The 17,144-nt window shown below is 39.9% G+C and overlaps 2 protein-coding genes across 2 annotated transcripts; both read right to left on the bottom strand.

Moving 5' to 3' along the window:
• Positions 1–965: 965 nt before the first annotated feature.
• On the bottom strand, positions 966–9,443 carry LOC111327909 (uncharacterized). Its single transcript, XM_088733097.1, has 5 exons — positions 8,627–9,443; positions 6,257–6,534; positions 5,846–5,963; positions 5,090–5,346; positions 966–3,138 (listed from the first exon to the last, which is right to left on the bottom strand). Exons 1-5 carry the CDS (start codon positions 8,721–8,723, stop codon positions 2,983–2,985), a joined length of 906 nt encoding a protein of 301 aa, XP_088589223.1. The 5' UTR covers positions 8,724–9,443; the 3' UTR covers positions 966–2,982.
• Positions 9,444–12,544: 3,101 nt separating this feature from the next.
• On the bottom strand, positions 12,545–17,080 carry LOC148724052 (uncharacterized; the record flags this gene model as incomplete). The annotated part of the gene is made up of 4 exons (XM_088733098.1): positions 12,545–14,001; positions 14,377–14,630; positions 15,652–15,766; positions 16,802–17,080. Coding segments are annotated over 4 exons (1,023 nt in total), but the record flags the coding sequence as incomplete, so codon positions are not given.
• Between the last annotated feature and the right edge of the window lie 64 nt (positions 17,081–17,144).

Here is a 17,144-nt window from a genome sequence, read left to right as displayed (position 1 = left end):
GTGTGCGTTACCGCAACAGGGAGACCTGGATCTTCCGGCCACCTAAACATAGATCTCGGCCAAACAGGACTCTTGCCTCTAAGAATACGTTCAACCGCAGTCACGCCCGTATTAAGAAGGTTATCAGTGATATTCTGCCAGACTTAGATTGTACTGTGTGTTACAAGAAAACTGTGACAATAGCTAATCTATGTAAGTAAGTTTTTTGGGGACCACGGTTTTAGCTAAAAGCGTGGCACCCAAAATATTTTTCTCACCTTGCCTTACACGTGTTAAATTTTTCATAAATTTTTCACAACTTCGCCTGTTCTTGTTCGTAAGTCCGGCCAAGCCTTTACGGTCATCGGCCCCTGTAACTTTGGCTTATAAATACAGGCGTTTAGTCATACTTGTAAAACTCCCTGAAGAAGTCTACGACAGTTAGATGAAACGCGTAGGAAAATACAAGAAGTTTTACAACTGCTGTTCGCAGAAGTGCTGCTCACTAGTCTATAATTAAAAAATTATTAAAAAAAAGCGCTAACATCCGAGCACCAATTGCTGCATGTCATGAAACAATCTCCTAAGTGAGTAGAAACCAGGAGCCCCTGTAGAATGGATAATGACAAATCAAAATTAAAGCTGGTAGGAATAAGCCTGATCAGCACCCATACCGTTCCACAATCCATAGGTGTATGGTATGCAGGTTTCTCATAATTGAGATCGGCCTTAATAGCAAGATTGTTTCGGGACTTGAAGTAAATCTTCTTTCCAGTTTGGTGATCGTCAAAGATGATTTCTGTGAACTGGAATAATTATAATGAGATGATGAACCCAAAAGAGGTATTTGATTTTCTGCTTAATAACTTATTTTTATATTCAGCTGACCCAAATTCCGGTCGAAAGCAGAGCGAGAAGAATCGATGCAAAATTGACCAGTCAGTTGTTCTAGATACCAGAATAGTTGAATGAGCAGGAAAAAGTCGTCAAATAAAATCATTTATTTTGAGCTCAAAACATAACAAAACCCGCCGAAAAGGCCGCAACAGGACAAAAAGTACTAAAGCCGGCGGTCCCCAGCGGCAAAACCACAAAAGGGCGGGAAAACAAGTGATATTTGAACAAATCCTTCTGTCAGATCTTTCTCTCTAAAATGTAACTAGCAAAAAAGAGAAACTGACAAAAAGTTACATAAGCAAAATACAATCAAACACGTAGTTGCAACCAAAACACGGAGTCTCTATTGAGTTGCTCACATATTCAAACGCATACGCCCAAGGACAGTAACGGAGTAATTTCGATTCGCATTTACTTTAAAAAACTTCATTAAAATTTTCCAGTAGCGGTGTGCGTCATATCAAAAACTCGCGAATAAATGTAATGTCTATGTCATGATCATAAATATCAACTTGCAAACTTACTGGAACGTTGTTGCAATCGCTCCTGTAGCCCTTCACTTCCAATCTTGTTTAATTAGTCAAGAGGGTCTGATGTTATGTAAGAATTATCACTTCGCGAGGCAGCCATTTCGAACTTAAGTTCCCGTGCCATAATCACCTCGTCAGGGATGTGATTATCACGAGATATGACGCAATCCTCGACCAATCAGAGCACGCGTATCTCTATGATCGCCGCAGCAGTTATACTAGTGAACTTAAGCAGTCTGGACGGCAACGCCACGGAAGACGTCGATTAAAAAATTAGTTTCTACTTTTAGTTAGAGTTTCGAAAATGGCTGCATGTGTTTACCGGCGCCAGACCTCAAACTCAACATAACGCAGAAAAGTAGCGTTGAATTCCAAATGTAAATTAAAATAATTTGTCGTCGCGGTTTCGGTTCGCAGACGACGCAAATTTTGGGGATTTCACGTTGTTGTTTTGCAAAGGATGGCTAAGAAATGTACAAAGTTTTAAAACTCTCGTGCTGGGCTATTGTTCTGTCAATTAGATCTATTCTTTTTCCACGTTCTCGTTGCCGTCGCCGTCGTGGTTTGCTTAAATTCCCCACTAAATTGAGACAAACCCTCCGGCTGATCTCTTTTTTCTCTGTATATCTCTACAATGAGTAATTACATGCGGAGGCGTTGCAAGTCAATTGCTTTTACTACTTCACTGCATCACGGATTCTGCTAAATTGACACAAGCTGCGTACAGCTTGGGCTTATCTTGGCGGTTATTAGTGATATATACATACTGGTTACATTAAGCTAAAAGATAAAATTAGCATGCAGTTACAAGTTTAAAGTTAAATTACCTAATACAAAAGCAAGCACAGCAATTATACAGCTTCTAAACCTCGGAGTGGCAGAGTTAACGTTGTAAAATGTTCTGAAGGAAACCGATTTCAAATGCAAAGAAAAATATACGATACGTAGCTGATAACTACCTTGTTACAGGTGTTCACCAAGTTTACAGTGGAATGAGATGCAAAGCGACCTGAAGCAACCGAAGACTTCACATGGCTCCTTCCCCCTCCCCCCATCGGCTGGTACTAAGGTGCCATCGTATACAAACTGAACCCCTGAAATAAATTACAATGCTATTGGAAGATCAGTCTCCATTTATCACCCGATAGGGTGAAGGGTTAGAAGATTTTTTTTTAGGGGGGGTCATAAGAATATTACAGAGGCTCACGAGGGGTGGGAGGGAAGATAAGGAGCGTGCTATCGTGATACAACCAAAATCTTCCCCCCCCCCTCCCCGTACTTGCAAGCGATAAACAATGGCCTATCCCTTAAGTGTTTAGCATACGGTGCGCTAAAAAATTAAAGAGTCAACGGTATTTCATCGTAAGCCAATGCTGATGCGCCCTTTGTCGTGAACTGCGTGACCGAGTCCACCGAATGCCACTCCCCCCGTCTGTTTATACGCATTAGTAAACGCAGTGCGGAAGAATGTCGGACTGGCATCCCCACACCAATGATTGCAATTCTTGTAACAATTCTCTATGAAACCTGAAACGAGGAAGCCGCTGTAGAAGTGCTGATCACAGATCAGAAGCTGTTAGAAGTAGTTCGAAGCAGCTCCCTCACCGTCCCACAATTGATAGGTACTTGCAGGTCTATCATAATTATGATAGGCCTTAATGGACTGATTGTTGCGGCGTTTGAAGTACACGCTCTTTCGAGTTTCGTGATCAACAAACATGATTTCTGTGAACTTCAAGAGAAACAATAAAATGATAAATTAGGTAACGTTATACACCTTTGCCATAATGGCGGAAAATCTGATGGAGGTCTGAGACTGGTTATGAATAATTTCACGAAAGCGAGGCCACCCGGGCAACGCATGGCGACGCGACTATACAAGCTCTCACAATTCCTCGAGCTTTTTAACCGAAAATGACATTCCTGGAGCTTCCTTAGGAGATAGAAATCTCTCACAATTCAAGACTGAGGACTTGAGACTATGGTTGAAGGGCAGAGGTGACCCAGCGAAAGGTTTAAAGACAAAAGCAAGCTTGTGACAAGGCTAGTTTCGAGCACAAGATGCGTACTTCGAGGTGTTTTGATTACTTGAGAAAATTGTCAATTGTGATTACTTACACTTAAATTGATCTAATTTCTTATACTTTAATACATCAAGAGCGGAAAGGTTAAAAACATCATTGATCCTGATCCCAATAATCTTTATTCTAAACGAAAACAACTGCGCTCGGCAAACAACACAAGTTCACACTCCGCCGCTAAACGACATGTTCCCGTCAAATTCTCTGAATCTAGTATGTGGAACTACTCACTTCAGAAGATGCCTCTGTTTACCAGAGCGGAATAAAAGAATCATATAACACGCTCTGGGGTCTAGATAATTGTAGATTTCCATTAAAATAGCGTTGTTAGGAAACGAAGTGTAGCAGGACACAGCAGAATTGTCGGCGCGAAATCTTTCAATAGAAAAAGTCTACTTTTTAAACATTCATTCTTCTTTGAAATGCTTTCTATTTCTCTTTAGAGCTCTTCTATTCTCATTTCATACTGTTTCACAAGCGCGACAACACTCTCATCACTCTGAATGCATGCATCCTTCGACTCGACCAAATCAGTCTGAGTTTCGACATCTTTTGTCTTTGCCTAATTTTCGACATTCTTTTCATTAGGTTCTACAGTTGTAATCTGACTCTCTAGCCGTTCATTCGATTTATCATTTACGCTGCTTTCCGAGTGTGCACACCATGAATAAATCCCTGAATGATTGATGAGTAGTCGTTTTACTAGTGAATATTTGAGGTGGAGGCTTTTTTTGCGCAGCGAAGTACGCCACTGAAATACCGAAGGTACAGCATTGGTTTGAAGGCATATTTTGCCCGCAATACTTTTCTTCAAGTCTTCCATTTTAAAATGGTGCGAGCAGACCATGGTTGAGTCCAAGACTTTGAAGCTTTTTCCTTCCTCTCGACGGATTGCATGAAGCCATTGCTTTCTCGCGAGTTTTTCTTTGGAAACTTGAAGTAAGATATTTATTAACCGTTTACGTCGCTATATCCCCTTGTAGTCCATGAAGGAACACAGCAGTGGCATGGCATTGTACATATTAACTTGAGCCTTAGCTATATTAGTAGTCGATTCTTTGAGAAATAAAGCTTTTTGGATCGATTAATAAATTGTGCTAGAAACTTTTTGACAAGCGCTCACAAGTGCACAAATCCATGCCCGGGTGGCCTCGTCCCCATGCACTAGTTTTAGTCTTCACTCGGCCGCCACCATTATGGCAAAGGTGTATAGTTCTATCTATGATGATGTTCTGGTCCAAACAAAGTGAGGGGAGTTCAATGCGGGATGCGTTGCCAATCTTGCCAATGCACAGCTACAGAGAAAGGAACTTTACAATAAATAGATAAATAAATAAATAATGGGACAAGAAAGTAACAGTTGTCTTGCGAGGCGGTGCAATTGGAAAAAGGTAATCAACTGCCCTTGAGGATAACAATGGAGTAATTTCGATTCTCGTATACACCTTATTCTATTGATTTAAAATATTTTTATCAGAATTTTGAGGTTGAGATTAAATACAGCTTTAGGAATAAACTAAGAACGTTTCTATTTTTTTTTCTAGCCTCTTAGAGCTTGACGAGCGATGATTGTGGACTATCACGAGAAGAAATCTCACTTACTGGAATATAATTGCAATTACTCCTGTAGCCGACACTTCCATAAGGAATAGAGGCATTGTATGTGACCTCAGTCTTGGGTTTGACAAATTCATCGGTAGTGTAACACATGGTCCATCCTCCAGTGTGTGATGTCATGTCACAGTAGGCTAGGAATGCATTGGAATGGCTTCCTCTATCCGGGTCCAACCAGTACATACCATCTTCCTGTGAGAGACCTCGTTTCTTAATGTCCAAGCAATTTTGTCCAACAAAGGGGCCTGATTATTGATTGAATCATAGTTATTATTCATCTTTATGTAAGGTAATAAACATTTTAGTTGCTTATTTTTATGCCATTCCATTTTATACCGATAATGTGAGAAACGGGTCACCTTCAAAAACTACGATTATACCCTTTCAACCGCAAGCTGAACAGCGCCAAGTGAAAAAACTCAACGCCTTTTTGTTGGAGTGAGACATTGAAGTACAATATGCATTTATTATGACATTTAATCTTTGATAAGGAAAAAACAGCACTATATGCTAAGGCAATGATGCTGGAAAGAGGTCTATGAACCCCATGATTACAGAATTGAAACGATTTTCTAGTTTGCCATCACTGTTCCTGTAAGAATACGTCAAGTAATATACCATTAGAGGGTAATAACACGATGCTGAACTGTGTACAACTGAGAACGAAACAGGAGAAAACGACAGGAAATGTGAGGAATAACAAAAAAAGGAGGCAGAAAGGAAGTAGATATCTTACGACGGTACCTGTTTTACAGTCTTTTCCGTTATAAAACTGTGGACACCAACTGCAATGATAATTGTCACCCTCGAATTTTGCAACACATTTCCCTTTGTTTATGCAGGGATTGCTGAAGCAAAGACTCTGTTTCCATAAAACAGGAAAAAGTTAACATTCTCATTTCAGATATGAATGCGTTTTTGACAATCATCAAAATATTCATTTTCAATGATATGAGTGAGATCACGTGAAATAATATCTTTTGAACATAATTTTCTTGCTCTAACCTGTGTTATGCAGTTTTATGATCCCACACTATATTTCCGCATCATAACAAGCTATAGCTTGGACGCGATATCTTGAAATTGGCTTAAAAACACTTTAAATGATTTACATTCAAATATGTTAAAGTCAAATCAGATCAAATCTACTCTCACCGTTTTACTGAAATGATGAAACATCGGATTGTGAATCAACTCCTTGGAGTCCCTGTGCTTGTCAGAAGGAAGCAGCTCACACAACAGTCTTCCTTTGATATCAGGAAATGCAGCCAGGTTATACGAGAAACATGAAGTGCTTTCCAAAGAGGAAAATCCACACTCGCTACCATCTTGGACACGTTCTGAACGGATTCTTGTGATGTTCAGGTAGGAAAAGTGTTCGTGCTTGAAGTTCGCGTATAGTACACCCAGCTCAGAAAAATCTTGCCGAACACCTTTTAATTAAAGGAATTATATTCATCATTTAGTTTTATGAAAGCTGTGAAAAAATATTCCAAAATGATTGCCTGTCAAAAACTAAAAATCTATTTTACAGGGATTTGCTTTTTTTGAAAAAACTTTTGGACTAGACTGGCTGAGATGCAGGATGTGCCAAAGCAGCGAGGGTAAAAAATGACAACCCTCAACTTATATTGATCAAAGCCGTGGCAAATAACAGAACTAAACATACTACTGAATTGGGCTGAGTTATTTCGACTCGCCGTTCAACTAGAAACAATTTAAAAGAGGGCAACCGCTGTGCTTTTATTAGAACGTTTCCGGTTGCTTCGTTTGGGTACCTTTGCCATCAGTGACCACCTATACCAAGTTTATTACAAAGTGCGGCAAGTGTTGTTACAAAGAGCAACACCTTGTTTTGATGATTACAAGGTCCGATGGTCTGTTATTACAAAGTGCGACAGGTATAACAAGGCGCGACAATTTAATTACAAAGTCTGAAAAGTATTTTAAAGAGCGAGAGAACTTCCCGCATCGCCGGCGACTAAATTAAAACTGTTTAGCTCAGTCCTATTGTTACTATTCAAAATGTTGCCAAGCGATACCTAATGGGAGAAATTCAACATGGCTGTTCAGAACAAAAGCCAAATGTATAAGTGTATTGAATGGCATTGAAACATCAGAGAGCCTTAACAAAATGTTAGCATATAAGGGGCAAAATTACTGAATTGTGATTGGTCAAGACAGAGGGCATTTCTTCTCAATTTTTGTAATTGCCCCGGGAAAAATTACTTGAAAATGATTCGCTGAAAATCGCTTAGCAACGGCTGCCAAGGTAAAGAAATTTCTGTTTGTTTTGTAACAATGCCGTCCCATTTTGCGCGAGATCAGTAAGAAAACAGTTTGCCCCTTATATTATAAACAAGTAACCACATGGTTCCTCGTAAATTTAAGGATTAATTGTGTTTTCGGAAGCTGCAGAAATTGCTCTCGTCGCTGCGCGACTCGGGAAATTTCAGCAACTTCCGAAAACACGCGTAATATTAATCCTTAATTTTACTCGGCCCCATGCGATTACCTATACATATTCAGAATTATAGCGGAGAGCATGAAGATATTTAAAACCAAAAAAATGTCCCATTTTCATTTCCAGAGCTACACCCTGAACTATAAAGTATTCTTAATAGAGGACATTTAACTAACGATTAAAATTTTGGTCATTTTACGGTTAACGTTTAATGTCTTTCTGTTGCGATTAAAATGATAAAATTTACGGTTCATTTTTATACGACTAACCGTTAAAATTTGTTAGTTTTTAACTTAACAGCTAAATTAAACCCGATTGAGACCCTCTTGAACGACATTTCGAGGCGGGTGTACTTTGTGAGAGTAGTTCAATTTAGAGACCCTTTTGTGAAAACTAGCGACAAGATGTTTTATTCCAGGGCGTTAATTAAGAACTCTGTCATCACTTGTTATCTTAGCAATCAGGAACGAGTCAAACTTTCCGTGGAGGATTTTCAGCTAGATTTTTTTATCAAGTCTTTTCAATGTATTAAGTTAGAAAAAAACCATTCTGCTTCAATAGTCGTTACAAACCGAAACTTATTATATCAGTTTATCTTATTTATTTTGACCTCCATAGTTTGACTCATCACAAACATGAATTGCCAGTTTTCTGTAATGTGTGTGAAACCACTTTTAAACAAAGGGGGAAAAAGCGAAAAAAATAGCTCCTCTTTTAAAGTCAGTTTTTCCGAGAAAAAAAAATTAGAAAGTAGTGGAAGAATAAACTAAGCAGAGATAAAACCTAGACGCCGCGATACATCTTTTCTACCGTTACGCGCATTGTACGTCTGAAATAATGATCTTAATTTCCAGTAATTTCCAATATTTTAAAAAGCAAATGTATTTCGGTTTTATTTTTCTTGAACTGAAGAGTTGTGCCCAAGAATCAAAGCGTGTGTTAGCTACGACAAGACAGTCCTTAGCGATGGATGCTCACGCCCCAATAACATAACATAACATACTAAGGGTCGAATTAAACATAGCTTCGGTCAAAGGGATAAAAATAGCAGATATAGTTACCTTCACAAATTATCAAGATATATATTACGGTAACCATTACAATACGATCCATTTCTTGTAGTCGTGGATTCAGCGATGTTGTGAATCGGAACTTCATGGCCAATCTGTTGACAAATAAACTTCTGACCACACTCACACTACCGAAATCATCTTGGGTAAAATTTAGATGACTGGTTCAAAAAAACCACCCGCGGCTCCATCTAAATAAAGTATTTAATTTTCTCACGCGTCAAGGCCTCACGGAAACATACTACGTATATAAGTAACTGATATTTGTTTTCCCATGAAAGCTGTCAGCAATAAAATGATGTACGTATGCACTATACAAAGACTACCTACTGAAAAAACTTATGTAGCTACGTTAGAAAGTTGACAGGATGTTTGACAGAGCCTGGAATTTTCAGAACCGTAAGAACAATAAATGTTTTGCCAATGCGTTTTTTGTTTGTTTGTTTTTCAAGACTTAAGATGTGATGAGTCACCATGATAATCATGGAGGTTCTTCCATGTTGCAGTCCTCAAATTGGTTCTACCCATCGTAGGGTAATATCACAGATACACTGAGAAGGCTGGCAACATTTTTTAGTATTTTTCTGGCAGTCTTTGGACATCTGAGTGGTTTTCTGACTTTATGACTTATTTACAGCCTCGCCGGTTTTAAAAAGCGATATTTGTAATCATGAGTTATTCATCATATACCCACAGGATTCCAGTTGTGGCTTCTGATCTGACAAACAGGAAATTGAGTCTAAAACTGAGCTAAACTCATGCAAACAATAGTGTTAATGAATGGCTATATCGTCTTGATCCATACAAAGGGAAAAAGAGAACTCGTCCAATATTTTAGCCAACATGGTCTTACACTTGATCATTAACGCATATATCTTGAGCTCACGTGAAGTCCATATCGCATATGTAGTAATCAGGTTATTAGTTATTACGGGGGTGTTTATGATGCAAAGAGGCGACCTTTGCGCCCGCGCAAATTAACTCCCGCTATGCTGCAGCGTAGTGAGAATCATATCAATTTTGTTAAAAGTTTTCCAACAACGCCATGTAAACGAAAAGCTTGTCTCAAATTTAGGCTCAAAGAGGGTTCTTCAGTAAAGAAAGTCTTAAAGTAAATATTGACCCAAGTGATTCTTAAAAGCCCACAGGTTTTTCATATGATCTCGACTAAGCGAAGGTTCGAGAGGAAACTATAGACAATTTGTGAATTCATGAGGCAGTTATCTCTAGAAGTTCTCCTTGTAATCAAAACCATCATCGACGGTGTCTTCATAATCATCAGCATCAAATTTTTTCTACCTGTCTGTAAAAAAAAAAAGTCCAGTTTACAATGCGCATCGTCTTGAAAGCGTGATGGACAGGTGAAAAAAACGGACGCTGTTGAGAAATGGCGACAACAACGTGTCACATTATGTCCCTTTACCCGTCAAAAAGTTTGCGTTTTCATGTGATAAGGAGTTTTATAACATAACCAAAGTTAAGCGCGCGCTCTGATTGGTCAATTTAGCGTCCCCCATTTGCCCATGGGTGTACGCTGCTGACGTGAGCAAATGCAAAGACTATTTTTCCGCGCGCGTTTGTTTTTTTTCTGGTCGCGTAAGATTTGTTAAATAAAAGGGAACTCTTTAGCTACAATGTATCAATGTTATGTTATAAAACAAATGGTAAACACCACAGCGTACACTATTGAGTTATGAATGCACTTGGGAGGTTTACTAAGCACTCAAGAAGCTAGAGTCGCTCTCGGCTATCGCCTCGAGCGACTCTTACCCTTCTTTCGTGCTTAGCAACCTCCCGCGTGCATCCATAACTCAATAGTGTACGCTATGGTGTTTACCATTTGTTAATTCTCACATGGCCATGTGAAAACTAAACAATGACGCTACTACAAGTGCCTTCTTTGGCGGATACAAAAATGGATGCATGAAAAACAATAACAACAAAAACAAAAGCGACGGAGGGGGACCGACGTCCACGTTATGACCCTAAGGGTCACGGGAGTGGAAAGGTTTGAGCACTATTCCTGTTACTTCTTTGCAATTAAATTTGATCCATGAAATACTCAAAGGAGTTTGAAAGCATTAGTTATCTGTGCTTATCAATTACGTTTCTTGTCCTTTCCCGGTTAGCATCAGTCTTGCCTCAGTGATATCTATTAATGTCAAACTTTGCACATGAATAAATTAAAGGAACATTCTATCCTTCTCGCCTCCGCGCCATCTGCATCGCGGCCATTATTTTACCATTACGATGTTACTACTTTTCTAGATTTTTCAGTCGCGTTTATTTAGTTATAGAAAAACACCTACATTTAGGAACAAGTCGTTACATATCACCAGTAATTGTGGGAGGGGGGGGAGGGAGAGGGAAAGGAGGCGGCGTAGGATTTTATTGGGATCACGTGGTTTTCAAGGGGAAAGAAGGAGAATCAGTAGTCGCTAACAGAGTATAAACGGAGGGAACTAGAGACAATAATCTGCCCATGATGTCAACTTTGAAAGATGTCAACTTTGAGCTGGGATGTCGAGTTAAGATTTCCTTATTTTCTACATTTTTAACGAATATCTGACACAGAAATATGTCGGTCCCTAAACCTTTTGTTTATCAAGACCATTACCAATATCGCAGAGTTTTCCTGTGTATCCCGGAGCGCATTCACATTGATAATCGTTGTTTTTGTACTTGGCCACACAAGTACTATTATTCGTGCAAGGATCGCTTGAGCATGGACTCTGTATTTTACATAGAAAAACGAGTGAGGAAAAAAGTTAGTGAATGTCCAATAAAATGCATTTACTCTTAAATAAGGAATTCTTTAAGGTTGAATGAGTTCGAGGCACGCATAAATAATCCTATGGCACATTGGACGAGGAGCTCGAGTGCCTTTGGAGCAACGGCAGGTGGATTTTATTGTTTTTAGCAAGACATTGTTTTCACCACAGGCGGCCTAAGCGTACTGTGAGTGATTTTGGGGTCTAAGGGTCATTAACGGGAATACATAACAGAGTAAGATCGAATTTTAAGCATACGCGAGGGTCGTTAAAAAAAGAAAAATTGTTAAAAGAAAAATAAGGAAAAATTCAAAAGGGATAATAGAAGCGAGGATTATAATGTATTTGAATCCCGTGGTAAGGACAAAGGAATTAAGCGTACCTACAAAGCGATTTAGCTAGAATGGGTGATAAAACAGAGCGGCTTTCGGATCGATGCAGCGGAATTTGGAAACTTTTAACGCTGGAACGGGTTGATATTAGCAAAGCGCCCTCGCGGGTGGAAATCTGAGGGAGATCGGTCGATTTTTGTGGAATTTATCGGCCTTCGAGTGGCGACGGTTGGTGTTCGGGACCGCTTGAAGTTTCCAACCTTGTGTCTTTCTTTATAAAGTTGACTGGTAGCACCACACGCGTTACAAAGAAAGTCGCCAAAACAGCGTTAAAAGGAACATTGGTGACAAAGCGGCTACGGAAAAAAGGCAAGGAGACTTCGCACGGCATACTCCTCGCTTTTGTTATCCTTTTGAATTTTTCTTTAGTCTTTTAACGCTTTTTCCTTTTTTTTTTAATGGCCCACGCTTACGCTTGAAATTCGATTTTAACTTGTTATATATTCCCGTTAATGACCTTTAGACCCCAAAATCCCACAGAGTACGCTTAGGCCGCCTGTGTTTTCACTTGCTCTTGTTTTACGTGATTTTAGCAAGTACGGCACCAAAGCACTTTCTTATCTATCCTTTATCTCATAGCTAATACACTTTTGTAGAGAACCATGTGCCCTAGATATCTCTTTCTGATCGGCGTGCCGTTGCATGCACTAAGTTTATCCAGAGAATTCGGGACACTGGTGTCCTTGCTAACTTGCTGCCACATCGCACAACTGTGTCCCATGGATACAATCTACACTCAGGCACTCTCAGAGATGATCCCGCTATGGCTTTTACTAACCGTCTCGATAAATTTATTACATATAGATATTCTTAGTTAAATGTTTCATGTTATTGTATAGATATGATTTGTATACTGACCACTCTTGTAATTTAGCTGTAAGCTACAAAAAGAGTAATTAAACTGATTATTATTATTATTATTATTGTTATTATTATTAAGTCCTCGTTATGACCCTAAGAGTCACGGGAGTGGAAAGGTTTGAGAACTATTCCATGTTACTTCTTAGCAATTAAATTTGATCCATGAAATACTAAAAAAAAAGGTTTCAAAACATTAATTATCTGTACTGCTCAATTACGTTTCCTGTCCCGGTTAGCATCAGTCTTGCCGCAGTGTAGCCTGTGTACAGCCGCCCCAGTCCCCTCAAAAAAATCGGGAAGGGGGCCGGTAAATCACAGACGCCCCCTTCCCAATTTTTTCTGAGGGGATGGGGCGGCTGTACACAGGCTAGCCGCAGTGATATCTATTAATGTCAAACTTTGCACATAAATAAATTAAAGAAAACATTCTATCTTTCTCGCCTCCTAACCATCTGCATCGCGGCCATTATCTTACCATTGCGATCTTGCTGCTTTTCTAGATTTTTCAGTCGCGTTTATTTATTTATAGAAAAACACCTACGTTTAGGACCAATTCGTTACATATCACCAGTAATTGTGGGGGGGGGAAGGGGGATGGGGAGGCAAGGGAGGCGGGCGGAGGATTTTAGTGGGATCACGTGGTTTTCAAAGGGAACGAAGGGGAATCAGTAGTCGCTAACAGAGTATAAACGGAGGGAACTAGAGACAATAATCTGCCCATGATAAATGGGGGGGGGGGGAAAGGGTGTCACAAGAATATAACAAAGCCTTATGGGGGGATTGAGTAAATTTTATCGTGACAGAACGAAAATCTTCCGAACACCCCCCCCCCCCTCTCCATCCGACCGAGAGGTCTTTCAGCCGGCATTTGATTGTGCTATATGTGATCTGTGTACTTCAAATGTGAGTTAATGCTTGAGTATGCGTTTTCAAACGTTTTGAATCAAATTCGAACAAACGGATAATGTCACCGTAGGCCCACACTCACAAGCCTGTTGTCGACCACGTTGGGTGGTGCGCCATTGACATTGAAGGCCACACCTTTGTACTGATGATGAGAGGCTGTTGTGCGAAAGAATGGCGAGTACTTATCAGAGCACCAGTTGTTACACGTTTTGTAGCAGGCATCCCAATAACCAGACACGAAAAAGCCGCTGAAGAATGACCTGTCGCAGATCAGCAACTGGTATGAATAAATCAGGTTAACACCCACGCCGTCCCATAATCCATAGGTGCCGGCACCTTTTCCATAGGATGTCGCGGCCGTGATGGCGCGTTTCAGTCTCCTTTTGAAATAGGCCTTGCTTCCAGTTTGGTGATCAACAAACATTATTTCCGTAAACTTCAGAAGAAACAAAATAAGAAAGTTGTATTGAGTCCTTGAAAGCCGCTTTTTCTCATAGAGAAATAAAAGCAAATGGAACAGTTACTGCTTCTGATTTCTGCTAGCAAGCAAGAATGTGAATCAAATTATTTATCAAAAAGAGTTTCTCGATTTAGATTTGTCGAGAGTGTTCCTTTGAAAATGTCAGAATTTTGCACATCATAATTATCTGTGAGAGTCAAAAGTTTCTGAAAGCACCACTGGTGATTTCTCTTTTTGGTAACTTACCAACGGAAGAAATTTATCCATTCCATGATGCTCAAAATAAAATACAATTACCCTGGCACAAGAAGCTACACAACTAGTGAATAAGTTATAACTGAGAGAACTAACTTGGATATTGTTACAGTTGGTCCTGTAGCCGTCATTTCCATAAGGAAACTGAGCGTTGTATGTGACTTCAGTCCTGGGTTTGACATATTCATTGGTAGTGTAACACATGGTCCATCCCCCATTGAATGACGTCATGTCACAGAAGGCCAGGAATGCATTCGTATGGCTTCCTCCATCCGGGTCCAACCAGTAAATACCACTTTTATCTTTGCCCCGGGTTTTGATATTATGGCAGTCCACTCCCAAAAATGGACCTGATTAGGATACAGAAAACATGTTAGAAAACGGCATGAATCATGGACAAAAAAATACGACATCATCTCTTGGTGTGGGACAACGATTATCGGTAATTACGATTTCCCGTAGAGATTCAAATGTCAGATAACAAGTATAATCTAGAGATCGAGTCATTCATTGGAGTAAAGGCTGATAGTTTCTAAAGAAACTGTTTAGGGCTGCGTCGGTGGGGGTAACGAAATAATTTGAATATATCAACAAAGTTAAAATGGTAAATTGGCCACCGTTACGATTATAAAAGCTGACGTTTCGAGCGTTAGCCCTTCGTCGCAGCGACTAGGGGAATTGTGGGTTGTGTGTACTTTCAAAGGCAGAAAAAGGCAGAAAAAGGAGCTACGTAGCTCATTTTTTCTGCCTTTAAAAGCACACACAACCCACAATTCCCCTATTCGCTCCGACGAAGGGCTAACGCTCGAAACGTCAGCTTTTGTAATCGTAACGGTGGCCAATTTACCATTTCAACTTTGTTGATATATTCAAATTATTTCATTCATTGGAGGACACACGAGGTTCAATCTGAAAAACATCAGGCTTACTGTTAAAAACCAGAAATTTCAAAAGAAGTCTTCCTGGGCCCATCCCAGCTTCTGTGGCATGAAGCAACTCGAAATATTTGGATGGTCCCAGGGGTGGATCCAGCAATCTGTGTGACCAGTTTCTACGTACATTAATTTTTTCATGAGACTTACTCCCACGAGAGAGTACCTTGACTGGATATGAGGGACCGTCTCTCTCATCCACTCAAGCCACTCCCCAAAGTACATAGTTTCAATTCGGATTTCCCTCAACAGTTTACCGATACCGATTTGTGCTCTAGAGAAGCACTGTCTCTCTCAAGAATCCAACATAATTAAGCGAGAAAGATGTCAACTTTGAGCTGGGATGTCGAGTAAAGATTTCTTATTTTCTACATTTTTAATGAATATCTGACACAGAAATATGTCGGTCCCTAAACCTTTTGTTTATCAAGATCATTACCAATATCGCAGAGTTTTCCTGTGTATCCCGGAGCGCATTCACATTGATAATCGTTGTCTTTGTACTTGGCCACACAAGTACTATTATTCGTGCAAGGATCGCTTGAGCATGGACTCTGTATTTTACATAGAAAAACGAGTGAGGAAAAAAGTTAGTGAATGTCCAACAAAATCCATTTCCTCTTAAATAAGGAATTCTTTAAGGTTGAATGAGTTCGAGGCACGCGTAATTAATCCTATGGCACATTGGACGAGGAGTGCTTTTGGAGAAACGGCAGGTGGATTTTACTGTTTTTAGCAAGACATTGTTTTCACCACAGGCGGGCAGCCTAAGCGTACTGTGAGTGATTTTGGGGTCTAAGGGTCATTAACGGGAATACATAACAGAGTAAGATCGAATTTTAAGCATAAGCGTGGGTCGTTAAAAAAAGAAAAATTGTGAAAAAAAACTAAGGAAAAATTTAAAAGGATAATAGAAGCGAGGATTATAATGTATTGGAATTCCGTGGTAAGGGCAAAAGAATTAAGCGTACCTACAAAGCGATTTAGCTAGAATGGGTGATAAAACAGAGCGGCTTTCGGATCGATGCAGCGGAATTTGGAAACTTTTAACGCTGGAACGGGCAGGTATTAGCAAAGCGCTCTCGCGGGTGGAAATCTAAGGGAGATCGGTCGATTTTTGTGGAATTTATCGGCCTTCGAGTGGCGACGGTTGGTGTTCGGGACCGGTAGAAGTTTCCAACCTTGTGTCTTTCTATATAAAGTTGACTGGTAGCACCACACGCGTTACAAAGAAAGTCGCCAAAACAGCGTTAAAAGGAACATTGGTGACAAAGCGGCTACGGAAAAAAGGCAAGGAGACTTCGCACGTTATACTCCTCGCTTTTGTTATCCTTTTGAATTTTTCTTTAGTTTTTTTAACTTGTTATGTATTCCCGTTAATGACCTTTAGACCCCAAAATCACACACAGTGCGCTTTCGTGGGCCGCCTGTGTTTTCACTTGTTCTTGTTTTACGTGATTTTAGCAAGTACGGCACCAAAGCACTTCCTTGTCTATCCTTTATCTCATGCCTAATACACTTTTGTAGAGAACCATGTGCCCTAGATATCAACTCTGAATTTTCAAACGCAGAATCAGTTCTACACTCACCGTTACACTGAAGTGATGAAATATCGGACTGTTAAATAATTTAGCCGAGTTGTTATACTTGTCAGATGGAAGCAGCTCACATGAGAATCTTCCTTTGATATCAGGAAATACAGCCAGGTTATAGGAAAAACATGAAGTGACTTTTAAGCAGGCAAATCCACACTCGCTGCCATGTTGGACAAGTTCAGAGCCAATTTTTGTGATGTTCAAGAAGGAAAACTGCTGAAGCCCGTATTGGACATATGATACTCCTCCAGACGAACCTTGGCTGAACCCTAAATATCAAATAACAGAAACATTTCGGAATCTTTATAGTGACCGGCCTGGAACAAAAACAGGTTGT

This window comes from Stylophora pistillata, chromosome 9 (assembly GCF_964205215.1).
Source record: "Stylophora pistillata chromosome 9, jaStyPist1.2, whole genome shotgun sequence".
NCBI classification, from domain to species: Eukaryota; Metazoa; Cnidaria; class Anthozoa; order Scleractinia; family Pocilloporidae; genus Stylophora; species Stylophora pistillata.
This window is presented reverse-complemented; position numbering and strand designations above follow the sequence as displayed.